General features: G+C 48.9%; 1 protein-coding gene across 1 annotated transcript in view; it reads right to left on the bottom strand.

Moving 5' to 3' along the window:
- Positions 1-13,344, bottom strand: part of EIF2A (eukaryotic translation initiation factor 2A) — a 292,108-nt gene that overhangs the window by 235,888 nt on the left and 42,876 nt on the right. Inside the window, exon 2 of the mRNA XM_085635113.1 lies at positions 9,575-9,644. Within this exon, the coding sequence (XP_085491239.1) occupies positions 9,575-9,644 (70 nt within the window). The remainder of the gene's footprint in view (positions 1-9,574; positions 9,645-13,344) is intronic.

The following is a 13,344-nucleotide window of genomic DNA, read 5'->3' as shown; positions in this document are numbered from 1 at the left end:
TCTGAGAAAGAAGCAGGCTGGGACCATAAAGAAACCATGTGAGTGCTCCTACAAGTGGAGGGTGGAATTGAGAACTCCCAAGTCAAAGGAGGGATGAGCTTGATTTAAGGACCAGGAAACACTCTGGCATAACTGGCAACTTAGTCCTACCCTTTGCCTGACCCTAATATGGCGAATTAACTGCCTCGAGATGCGAAAATGGTGGACGCACCCGATCGATCACAGCTCCTCCAGCCCAGTGGGACATCTGTTTCCTTCTCCGAGCGGCTGCTTCTTATGAGGAAATTCCTCTATTCAAGGTACCGTTTTGTTGCAGATTGTGGCATTTTCCTCAGTGTTCGGTCCCAATATGCTGCCTGTACCTGCCGGACCCTATAATGGCGGCCGCAATCGCCCCCATTTGAACCTCTTCTGCACTCATCCCGCTACATATTTCTGAATTGTGGGGAACACTAACGGACAGCGCTCTGTCATTAGTTACCCCCTGATTTGTTGCAACTTCTCAATTGCTCACTTTGGCTGCGTTTGTTGAGGCAACGGAGTACTCTGCAGTCAAGATGGCGCCCAACACTTGTTGAGACCACACTCTACATACAGCAGTCTTCCCTACAGCAGCTGAAGCACTGTGTTAGTGGGATTCCATGAGGCTAACCCAGAGTCCCATCAAACCCCTGTGTCATTTATGCCTTGTAGCTGCTCCTGAATTCGTAGTCATTGGCTGCGGCTACGCACCGCCCCTCTACATACATAACACCCCTCTGAGTGAGGCGTTTCCACTACTTCCACTGCTAGGAAACCGTTTTCCTTTGACATCGCCAGTCATCCCTACCTACGTCCTCCAACTTGGGGGCGAGCTTGAAGACTAGGCGGACAATGCCACCCAGTAACACCGGGACTGATCCCTTTCTTAGGAACCACGACGATGCCCCACGGGCTGAAACTAAAACTGTTTGTACTTACCGCGGAGCCCGAGTACCCTTTGGCCGCTGCCCGGTGGAGCTGTCCTATGCAGCTATAGAGGAGTCTGGCTCTGGGTCTCCCCCTCGACCATCACCTACCCTGCCGGACATCGTTTTTCACAGTTCTTCATGGTTTTATCTGTCTCTATCTTACTGCTTTGTTCCCCCTCGAGTACTTTCCCCCTTCAATCAATCAAACATTTGTTGAGCGCGCTACTCACCCGTGAGTGTCTCAAGGCGCTGGAGGGGGTGGGGGATGTTGTAGCTACTGATCGAACAGCCAGGCCTTGGGTCTGACACAGGTGGATGGGAAGGGTGTTCCATGTCTTGGCGGCGAGGTGGGAGAATGATCTGCCGCTAGTGCTTGTTCGGTAGATGCGTGGGACGGTGGCGAGGACCGCAGAGCAAATCTGGCGGTTCGGGGTGTAGAAAGTGAGCCGTTCGCGAAGGTATGCTGGTCCAGCGTTGTGGAGTGCTTTGTGAGCATGGGTGAGGAGCTTGAAGGTGATTCTCTTGTGTACTGGGAGTCAGTGCAGGTCTCTCAGGTGGGCGGTGATGTGGCTGTGGCGAGGGATTCCGAGGATGAGGCATGCGGAGGCGTTTTGTATGAGTTGGAGTCTTTTCTGGAGTTTGGCAGTGATTCCCGCGTAGAGGGCGTTGCCGTAGTCCAGCATGCTGCTGACAAGGGCTTGGGTGACCGTCCTTCTGGTTTAAGTGGGGATCCATCTGTAGATCTTGCAGAGCATGCAGAGGGTGTTGAAGCAGGAGGAGGAGACAACGGTGACTTGTTGGGTCATGGAGAGCGTGGAGTCCGGGATGAACCCCAGGTTGCATGCATGGTTGGTGGGTGTTGGGGCGGCTCCCAACGTGGCCAGCCACCAGGAGTCATCCCAAGCGGAGGGGGTGGGGCCGAGGATGAGGACCTCCATCTTGTCAGAATTCAGTTTCAGACAGCTGGACTTCATCCAGTCTGCGACGGCCTTCATTCCCTCTTGGAGGTTGGATTTGGCGATGACCGGGTCCTTGGTGAGGGAGAGGATCAGCTGGGTGTTGTCGGCGTACGAGGTGATGCTGAGGTGGGGTGCTCAGACGATTTTGGTGAGGGGTGCCATGTGGATGTTGAAAAGGGTCGGGCTGAGGAATGATCCTTGGGGTACGCCGCAGGTGATTGTGGTGGCTTCGGATCGGAATGGGGGGGGGGAGGTGGACTCTCTGGGTTCTGCTGGTGAGAAAGGAGGAGATCCAGTTCAGGGTTTTGTCACGGATCCCTGCGTCGTGAAGGCATGTGCGCAGGGTGTGATGGCAGACGTGTCGAAGGCGGACGAGAGGTCCAGGAGGATGAGGGCTGCGGTTTCGCCTTTGTCCAGCAGGGTCCTGATGTCGTCGGTGGCGGAGATGAGGGCGGTTTCGGTGCTGTGATTGCTGCGGAAACCGGATTGGGAGGAGACCAGGACATTGTTCTCCTCTAGGAAGTGGGTCAGTTGTCTGTTGGTGGTCTTCTCAATGACTTTCACCAGGAACGGGAGCAGGGAGATGGGTCGGAAGTTCTTGAGGTCCTTTAGGTGCGCCTTGGGCTTCTTAAGTAGGGTGCTGATCTCGGCATGTTTCCAGCTCTCCGGGAAGGTGGCGGTCTCGAAGGAGCTGTTGATGATCTTTCGGAGTTGGGGTGCAATGATGGAGCTTGCTTTGTTGAAGATGTGGTGGGGGCAGGGGTCGGAGGGTGAGCCGGAGTGGATGGTGTTCATGATTTTGATGGTGTACTCGTCGTTGACATTGTTCCAGGAGAGCAGGAGGTCGGTGTGTTTGGTGGGCGTTGGGTCAGGGGTGTCTGTGTCTGTCGCCGGTGCCTGGGTGTCGAAGCGGTCGTGGATGTCTGCGATCTTGCGGTGGAAGAAGGTGGCCAGGCAGAGTTCTTGTGACGGCGTGATGTCATTGGAGCTGGAACTGGGGGTGGCGAGTTCTTTCACGATGTTGAACAGCTCTTTGTTGTTGTGCGTGTTGTTGTCGATACGTTCCTTAAAGGAGGTTCTTTTGGCAGATCGGATGAGTTGGTGGTGCTTGCGTCTGGCGTTCACGAGGGCTGTGTGGTTGTCTGGCGTCTGGTCTTGGCACCACTGCTTCTCGAGTCTTCAGCAGGTCTGCTTGGAGTTCTGGAGGTCGGCGTTGAACCAGATGGCTCTCGTGTCGGTGTGCCTGTTTGAGGGTTTCCTGATCGGGGCGAGGGCATTGGCGCAGTCGTCGATCCGTTGTCTGAAGTTGTGGGCTGCTGTGTTGGTGTCCGAGGGTTCGGATGGAGGGTCTCGGCCGAGGGTGGTGAGGAGCTGGTCTTCGGTGACTTTGTTCCAGCTGCGATGTGGGAATCGTTGTGGTTGGTTGTGGGCGGTGTGTTTATCAAAGGCGAAGTGGACACAGTGGTGGTCGGTCCAGTAGAGTTCGGTGGTGTGGCTGAAGGTGACATGGTTGCTGGCGGAGATGATGGGGTCGAGCGTGTGTCCGGCGGAGTGGGTGGGTGTCGTGACGAGCTGTTTGAGTCCGAGGTTTGCGAGGTTGACGATCAGGGTTGTGGAGTTGCTGTCATTGGCGTTCTCGAGAGGGAAGTTAAGATCACCCAGGAGGATGTAGTCTGTGGAGGCGAGGGCGTGCGTGCTGATGAGGTCAGCGATGGAGTCGCTAAACTGTGGTCGGGGTCCCAGGGGTATGTAGACAAGGGTTCCTCTGAGGGTGGTGCTGTGATCGGCGTGGATCTGGAAGTGTAGGTGTTAGGCCATGTTGAGGGAGTCTTCGGTGTTGGTCGAAATGCTGATGGTGTTCCTGTGGACGATGGGGATTCCTCCTCCTGGTTTGTTGGTGCAGTCCCTGCGGGTGATCTTGTATCATCAGGGATGGCTATGGCTATGGCAGGCGCCGAAGAGGCATTCATCCAGGTCTCTGTCAGGAAGGCGACGTCCGGGGAGGATGAATCGAGGAGGTCCCAAAGTTCGACGGCGTGCTTGTGGACTGAGCAGGTGTTGAGAAGTATGCATCTGAGGTGGTTGTGACCTGTTTTAGTGGTAAGGACAGGTCGTGCTGGTGAGCGCTGGCTGGTGTAGTTGCAGCAGGTGAAGGGTCCGCGGGTGTGTTTCGGGGTGGCCTGGAAGCAGGTGGAGGATCGGCCGGCGTTGAGCGCGTGGAGGGTTGTGGCGGCGTAGCGGCGTCGGGTGTTAAGGCGCTCGAAGGGGCCAGGGGGTCTGGCGCTGGGCTTCTTGACTGTCTGCTTTCCCCTCCCCTGTTTACCACTTCCCCCACTACCTTCCACTCCTCATAAGACATGTAACAATGTTCTGAAACGATGTCCATTCTCATGTAAAGCACTGATACCAATGTGTCTATCCAGCGCTATATAAAACGTCTCAAATAAATAAATAAATAAATAAGGAGTCTCTGAATGAAGTCTCAATATTCTGGAAAATGTTCAAGGTACATGAATTGGAGGGGTCTTAAGTAGTTCTGCTTTGTGGGAGATACAAACTGCTTGGTAACAACTTGAAAGTACAGTGACATTCCCAAATGAGTTTGAAGATCTGGCCCGCCACACTCCGGAAGAGTGACAGTGGGATGGATGGCAGTTACCTCCATACTGCACTAAGGCAGGATAAAGTGTGTATATATATCCTCAATTAAAAGAGGCACTGTAACTCGCAAGGATGTGAGCCTATGCCTGTACACTGCTCTCCCAATACGCAAAACTGAAAAAGTATGAATAGATTTGTACGTTCAATCTAAATTTTTAAACATATGCGTCTTGTTGACTGTCCACACTGTAGACTGTGTATCAGCATAAGGCACGGGTACTCATAGTATGGCCCGCGGGCCGTACTATGAGTACCCGTGCCTTGCAGACATCATACCTGTGTTTTTTTTTTATCGCCGGTTGCAGCAAGCAGCGCGTAGCTATGGAGGCCGGGCGATTCTTTTAAAGACCATTCACTTATTAATGAGGCTTTGTTGTATTTCACCTCTTCTTAGCGCCCCTGCATCTCCACTCTGAGTGGAGCTGCAGGGGCGCCAAGAAGAGGTGAAATACAACAAAGCCTCATTAACAAGTGAATGGTCTTTAAAAAGACCTGTGAAGTACTTGGGTGCGGCGGCTGTAGGTGTTCCCGGGAGGCAGGATCAGCGCGGAGTGACGTGACAGAGGGTGACGGAGTGAGGTGACAGAGGATGACGAGGACAACAGGGTGAGGTGATGGAGGGCAGCAGGGAGCGAGAGCAGCGGGTGAGGTGACAGCAGGAGGAAGACAGAGTGCGACAGAGGGAGGAAGAGGGAAGGAGAGAGAGAGGGAGAGGAGGAAGACAGAGAGAGAGGGAGACAGACAGGGAGACAGAGGGAGGGAGACACAGGGAGAGGGAGGGAGACAGAGGGAGAACAGAGGGGGAGGGAGGGAGACAGAGAGAGAGGGAGACAGAGAAAAAGGGAGACAAACAGTGATTGAGAGAGAGGGAGAGAGAGATAGAGGGAGGGAGACGGAGAGAGAGAGGGGGAAGGAGGGATAGGGAGGGAGACAGAGAGAGGGAGGGAGACAGAGAGAGAGGGAGACAGAGAGAGAGGGAGACAGGGAGGGAGGGAGACAGAGGGAGGGAGGGAGACAGGGAGGGAGGGAGACAGGGAGGGAGGGAGACAGGGAGGGAGGGAGACAGACAGAGGGAGGGGGAGAGAGGGAGGGAGAGAGAGAGAGAGGGAGGGAGAGAGAGGGAGGGAGACAGTGAGTGAGACAGAGGGAGACAGAGAGGGAGAGGGAGACAGTGAGTGAGACAGAGGGAGACAGAGAGGGAGAGGGAGACAGAGGGAGGGAGACAGAGAGGGACGGAGCCAGAGAGAAAGGGAGACAAACAGTGATTGAGAGAGAGAGAGAGAGAGAGAGAGAGAGAGATAGAGGGAGACAGAGAGAGAGAGGGGGGAGGAGGGAGAGGGAGGGAGACAGAGAGGGAGGGAGACAAACAGAGTGAGTGAGACAGAGAGAGAGAGAGGGAGGGAGACAGAGAGGGAGGGAGACAGAGGGAGACGGAGAGAGAGGGAGACGGAGAGAGAGGGAGACGGAGAGAGAGGGAGACGGAGAGAGAGGGAGACGGAGAGAGAGGGAGACGGAGAGAGAGGGAGACGGAGAGAGAGGGAGACGGAGAGAGAGGGAGACGGAGAGAGAGGGAGACGGAGAGAGAGGGAGACGGAGAGAGAGGGAGACGAAGAGAGAGGGAGACGAAGAGAGAGGGAGACGGAGAGAGAGGGAGACGGAGAGAGAGGGAGACGGAGAGAGAGGGAGACGGAGAGAGAGGGAGACGGAGAGAGAGGGAGACGGAGAGAGAGGGAGACGGAGAGAGAGGGAGACGGAGAGAGAGGGAGACGGAGAGAGAGGGAGACGGAGAGAGAGGGAGACGGAGAGAGAGGGAGACGGAGAGAGAGGGAGACGGACGGAGAGAGGGAGACGGACGGAGAGAGGGAGACGGACGGAGAGAGGGAGACGGACGGAGAGAGGGAGGGAGAGAAAGAGAGGGAGGGAGACCGAGAGAAAGAGAGGGAGGGAGGGAGACAGAGGGAGAGAGATAGATAGATAGATAGAGAGAGATGTGTGAATGCCGGGTCTGGTGGCTCAGTGGACGAAGGCGTCCGCTGCAGGGGCCTGTGTTCAACCTCATGGTCATAGTTTTTTTTGTGCTCTAGCCCCGCCCCCTCCCCCACTGCCCCCACCCCCACCGGTGCGGCCCTCAGCCACAAACCACACTGTAAATTTGGCCCCCCGAGAGAAAGTTTGTGAGTACCCATGGCATAAGGGAACGAAAGTAAATAAAATTGGAAATGAGGGACACATGCATCATACTACTATGTTGTAGACCTTACACCTGGGTCTAAAATAAGCTTAGAGGTGCAACTACATGAGCAAAGGGTACCACAAATGGGTGTGTAGGGCAGTGTGTCCACTGCATTTTCCAGACACCCCTTGGAAATCCCACAACCTTCTCCCTAGGTGCCACCAATGGGTGCTGGAATATCTGTATGCTTAGCAAAACGTCTGCATGAATAACTAGTATCCATCCGCACTGGCTATGCCCTTATCAGTCTGTTTTCATGCACAAGTCTAACTTGTACACAAAGAAAGCTTTGTGATACGTGACCATAGCTTTCTGTAAAGATGCCAAGAGCATCATATTACGTTAATAATTCGAATGGCAGGGCTTTAATAACAACTGCATTAAGTCAAATCTGTTCGCAGTTTCTTCTCTTTTTAACTATTGAAAAAAGAGCTTACCCTAACGTACTTTGCTTGTAAATCTAAGTTTTTTAATTTAAAAAAATGAAAATAAGTCTGCAATAAGTGTGTTAAAATAATACAACAAATAAAACATTAATCACCACATCTAACAGATCAAATCAATCCATTTTGCCTTCTATTTGCATGACATGTTGCACTACATTCTAGAGCTTAGCAGCACAGACACCATTTTGAAGCCGTTGTGGAAGAAAGATCAGCACCGGGTTTCTTTTTCCCTGCACTTGTTCTTTCAATGAACGGTGGTTAATTAATAGCACCTAGTAGTAACATGTTTTAATCTAGCAAGGAAATCACATTAACCAGATCAATAAACAAACAATGAAGAAAGAGAGGTCAACTAAAAGTTAAACTTCTCTGCCCAGTCTCCACGATTCCGACCATAGTGTGTGCAGGACGTGGCCACTGACTGCGCCATGTGGACTCTTGGGCTCTGAAAGTGACCTTCAGCTGTGTCCTTCACCCTATCCCAGAGGGCGCCAATGGCACACTTTCAGCAGCCCCTGCAGTCTCAGAACTCAAGGCAACCATGTTCTAGTGCCTCAAGTACTCACAAAGTTTGCTGGTATTTAATGTTGCCTCATAACTGTTTGTGATTAATGTATTTGAATGCCTTCAAACATGGACTGTGAGCACCTAAGTAGCCACTCGCTGTCCCCAGCCCATCAACACAGTACTTCTGGGCTGTTGTCTTGGGGTGTTGACTGCCGTAGTACCACATGGAGAAGGTATTCCATAATCATTGCACCTGCAGACAACACACACCCTATTGACAGTCCGCCTTAACCCTACTCTTGCAAAGACCTTGGACTGTGCACTGCACTCACAGGGCCACCATTTTGTATTGCCTTGTAAACATTCACAATAAATTTATGCCACTACCTTAAATCGTCTCATAACTATCTGGGATCAGGCTATGTAAACGGCATTGAAAGTATCATTAGGAACACTTAAGAGCCCACACTTAATGGCGGTTTCATTGTACCCCACAGGCTTGGTTAACAGGGCATGACCTAGAACGAGGCTCTGCCTCATATCCTGCTTAAAAGATCCCACAGCACCTGGCATTCAGTCCATCCTTAGGCCAGGTCATATGACTCCAGTGTTCTCAGGGCACACATTCCGGAGACAATCCTCTCTGCCCCCAGAACACATGAGCAATCGCCCTTAGTCGTGTTCTACAATTGGATGGATTCTGTAGTTATACCATGGGACTCTGGAGGCAGGGCGTTTAATAATCCTCCAAGTCAGTGCCCTTGGCACAAGGGCTTGCAGAGCACACACCCTTCTGACAGCCCATCCCTATCCTCAGTGCTAGTTGAGTATGGCCTTTGACTGTGCCCAATGGATTCTCAGTCATAGGTAGAACCCGTTGGCTGTCCTGTACGCTATGCTCCACGGCCTTAAGCACTGGGCCACCAATGTATTTCTTTAAATGGAGACAGTCATTGAAATGCTAACATTTTATGTTGCTTCTCAAGTGTTTACGATGGCAGCCCTAAAAAGGTGGCATAGCAATGAATGCAAACAGTTCCTTGATTAAAGATAGCACATGTGGCTGGCAAGAGTGGTTATTTTGCACTTCCACAATCTGTACTTAAAGACAGTAAAGCTGATTGTGTGCAATCATGAATATCACTGACAAACAGGGCTGTGTTCTGAAATGAAAACACAAATTCTGTAGCACAAATGTAAGAACCCCTAATTGTATAGCAATGGCATACAAGGAGTACTGTTATAATGAGAAAGAGCCCACAAACCGTAACAAAGCACAGAATAGAAAAGGCATGTTTGACTGTTACAGAGACTACTGACACATGGGTACTCAAACAGTAGAACTGCCTGCAAAGAGCACGGTAGCAAAGCAACAAAGCAAAGCACATGACATCATATGAGGGTCACATAAATACAAGGTTTGTCTTCCATGGTCTGAGTATGAATGGACATTTTAACAACCCACAATGAAGCTAACGTCAAACTCAGAAAAAACACAAATGCATCATGGAAGAAAGAAAATAAACCCGAAGGTGCACAAGCTTGGAAAAATAGTTCCGAAATAATTTAATATTTTAAACCAATATACACTTTTGGATAAATATTATGAAGCATGTCACAAATACTTCACAAATAAACTATGTGACAAACAAAATGAACATGACACGGTTAATTGATCTTGGTACTCTCAACCGGTCTATAATCGTGTTTCTATCCTGGTATGCACATGCATGCAGATACCTCTACAATTTCCCACCAACAACTATTAGAACAATATTTGTAAAAGAGAATTAGTTTTCACAAAAACATGAATGTTACCTTGGAAACGATGCATTCTCTGTAATACTTGGAGGGCCATTTACCAAGTAGATCCCTTCAGTGCCCCGGACTGTTTAAGAAAAAGGAACAATATGCAGATTACAAAAGCATGTAAATGCATGTACTCAGCTCAGGAATAGGCTGATATTTCATTGTAAGCCACAGGTTACCTACATACATATTCACTGTTTCAAACTTTATTTTAAAAAAAAACTTGTCAGAACGTTTTTTGCTCCCATTTACAAACAAATTAATTACTGCTTACTTTGGTAACACTGCCAAATAACTATTCAGGCACACGGAAACCCCAGAAAAACATGGGAGCAGAGAAAGAATTGAACTACAAAAGAGTGACTACTGAGCCCAGAAAAAGAGAAAAGGTTAATCAAGTATTTTTTTAATAACCCTTTATTAGGGTGCAAGAACAGTGATAACACAACATAGCAAACAGCATGGTAGCCTAGCATAAAAAAATGAATGTACCGTGCTACACATCAATCTGCTGTAAATACAATGTGCACACTTCATAAATCCTTGAGCCCCTTACCACCAATGCACTCCATCATCCACCTGCAAACTTCTTATCTGCCCTAGACACGGTACAAAGTGAACATGGAAAAGGGGGTGGTGGGTATTCAACAACACAAAAACTAGCTGGGTATCTTATGACACATTTTCTTAGTCTCCTCAAAGCCACATTTAAACAATAGTCTGCACAACATGTAAATTGACCTGGTTTGGGGGTGGGGGGGCGGTCAAGGAAAGATAACTAGGACATGTAGTCTAGAGGGGCAAGATGCGTGCCCGTTTTCCCTAGTAGTGTGATCTTATACCAGATTTGTAATCCCCTGAGTTTCTGAAGGACTATCCAATGCCATAGATTCAGAAGTCGTGTCTGCAACGCCGTGGCCTGCACGCTTTTCAATCTCTAACGCTTTGTCAATGGACGGGTTTGATGCAAGAGCTTCCAGCTGACATAATCCATCTCATCCAACTGGGAGGCGTTGTTTTCAGACTGTGCTTTCATATGATTACTTTTTCTCTGCGCAGCAACACAATGTTCCTGTACAGTCATTCACGTTCTGTTTTCAGATTTGCAGTCTATTCATGATTTGTTTGGTTTTTTTAAACTCCCCACATCACAGCGATACAATCCTGACCCATATTTAGGGTGAAATGATTTGGCCCCGAAAGAGTTTCTAGTGGACACAAATATGGGTCCTAGTAATGAAGCTTACATTTAAACCAGAAAATACTATCACCATTTACAGAAAGAGAGACGTACTAGACAAATTTGAACATTGTTAACCAGAGAAGTGGGTGAACTTGGTACAACACTTTCTGAAGTACTTTGTCTTGATATTTTCCTCTGAAAAGCCATTTTGGACACAACTGCAATATTCTCCCGAAGATCGATGCTCTATTAAATGAATTAACATTTGAACTCTCTTAAAGTGTGCTTAGTACAAGAGTACAAAAAGATATGTGCTATCAATTAAGCAGGCTCGCTTTTAGGTCTCTCCAAGGCAGTGCATGCGTGCTGTCTCTTCGAGACATGCTGTATGTACAATATAGGCTTTGAGCACCACCCATTTATTTAATTGATTCATCTTGCTGTCCTTCGTTAAATCTGGCTTTTGTTAGGTGAAATAGCTTACTAGTCCCTCCTTTTGGACTTTTGTAACCACTCATACGGAGTGCCCCGGTTACATGTGCTCTTACTCTTCATGTTATTTAGGATACTTTGGGAGCACTCTTTCTTTGATAACTTTTCGCAGCTCGTTTGTGAGCCACGAGAACAACGCACTTCCCCAAGCACAATGGATTGATCTCGTTTTGTGGCTAAGTTGAAACACTGCAAACACACACACTGATACCAAGGGAGATCAACAGCTGCCGCTCAGCGAAAACATGTGAACCGCTGCCTCCCTGCAACAAGCAGATACCTCCAGTCCAGCCGCCATTACAAACAGAGGGATTTCTTACTTACCCGCATGTAGCACTTTCTCTCCCTATCTTGCTTAGTGGCTTTAAGCTGAAAATCTGAACACACACACACACACACACACACTGAGAGAGTGATTCAACAGCCGCCGCAGGACAAAAACGTCATGTGACTCACAGCTTCCCTTCAACATGCAGACTCTGGTCCGAGCACCTTTACAAAAAGAGGAATTTCTTACTTTCCCTCCTGTAGCACGCTGCTAAGGCGCCTCTCCCTGCCTGCCCTCTCTATAAACAGGCTCCTCCAGCGGAAGCATGCGAATCCGAGTGCCAGCGAGCCATGGGCGCCGCTGCTCAGACACCTCTCTCAGCCTGGCCTCTCCCTGAGTAGGCTCCTCCAGCAACATCATGGCTTGGGGGTTTGAAAGTATAACAATTCAAGTGTAGTTGCTTCTAGTAAGTGAAATTATGTCATTTTTTTTATATTGGTAGGGGCGTGGGAATGACTCGTATTACTGCTTATAACATAAACATAACAGGTGTAATTGTAAAGCGCACAATTACCCGTAGGCGTCTTGGCGCTGAATAACAGATGTTTATTGTTACCCAACTCAATGGTACTCATTTTATCGACCTCAGGTGGATGAAAGGCTGAGGGACCCGCCGGGATTTGAACCTGTGACCATGAGGTCGAACACAGGCCCCTGCAGTGGCTGCTTTAGTCCACTGAGCCACAAGACCCGGCTTATTCATATTCTTGTTGTGAAACAGCAGGAAATCTGGAGGGTTTCCTAGCATCTGTTAAAGCCATCTTAACCATGCTCAGCGCTAGCGAGATTGAGCTGATCTTCTTTGTCCACTTTTCATTTGTAGTGCAAGTTAAAGCACATGGCTTTCAATGAGGGAGCATAACAGCCGTTCTTTTTCTAAATGCAAGCAGGAGTACATGCCTTTCAAACTAGATTACATAGTTGTAAATGAGTGTGTCACACGAAGGGCCTTCAACTCAGAAATCTCGTTAAAAAAAAAAGTGACTGTGGAAATGAATAGTTTTCAGCACAAAACTCGTGACATGAAAAACAGGCTTGACTAGATTAGATGGATCGCTTCGCAACATGTCTCACGTAAGTGCAGCGACATGTCTTTTTATTCGTTTTGTTGTTTTTACTAGTCGTTGGTCTTCCTTCCTGCGTTACATTGTAAAGGTGGGTTGTATATCTATGCTATAGCACAAATAACTTTACTGTGCCAACAACAGACCATGGAACAGACCCTTCTGTTGCATCTTGGGAAAGGCAAAACATTCATTGGTGCATGTTCTCAACTTCGTGCAAGCACTGACAACAAAAGCGTTCATGGAGTTGAACATTTTCTTAGTTGAACTGTTTTCTTTTGGGGGGGGGGGGGGGGGGGAAGATTTATTTCCATACTTTAAGTTATTTATTTATACGCTCCATCTCACGTTCCGTTTTCCTTGTTTGCCCCTTGTTGTTGCTCATCCACCTCCTCCCACCCCTTCATTGATCTGACACCGATGGCCTGCTCCTTCGGTCCACTAAGAACACTACCCTCTCCATGGTATATAAGAATGTATAAGAGACAAAGTAATTCCTTAATTTCTTATTTTATGTTGTAGTGGATTTATACCGCGCTCAAATACTCAAGAGTGTCCTGGTGCGCTTATACGTAATGAGTGTCCAACAACAGCCCACGAGGGCAAACATCAAATTCATAATTATAACACTAAAAAAAAGTACTTGACATGTTTTTTTCACAGCCGAAGCATTCTTTTTGGGGAACAATCCATGCCATTGGATATTTTAAAA

Source organism: Triturus cristatus, chromosome 11, assembly GCF_964204655.1.
Source record: "Triturus cristatus chromosome 11, aTriCri1.1, whole genome shotgun sequence".
Lineage (NCBI taxonomy): Eukaryota > Metazoa > Chordata > Amphibia > Caudata > Salamandridae > Triturus > Triturus cristatus.
This window is presented reverse-complemented; position numbering and strand designations above follow the sequence as displayed.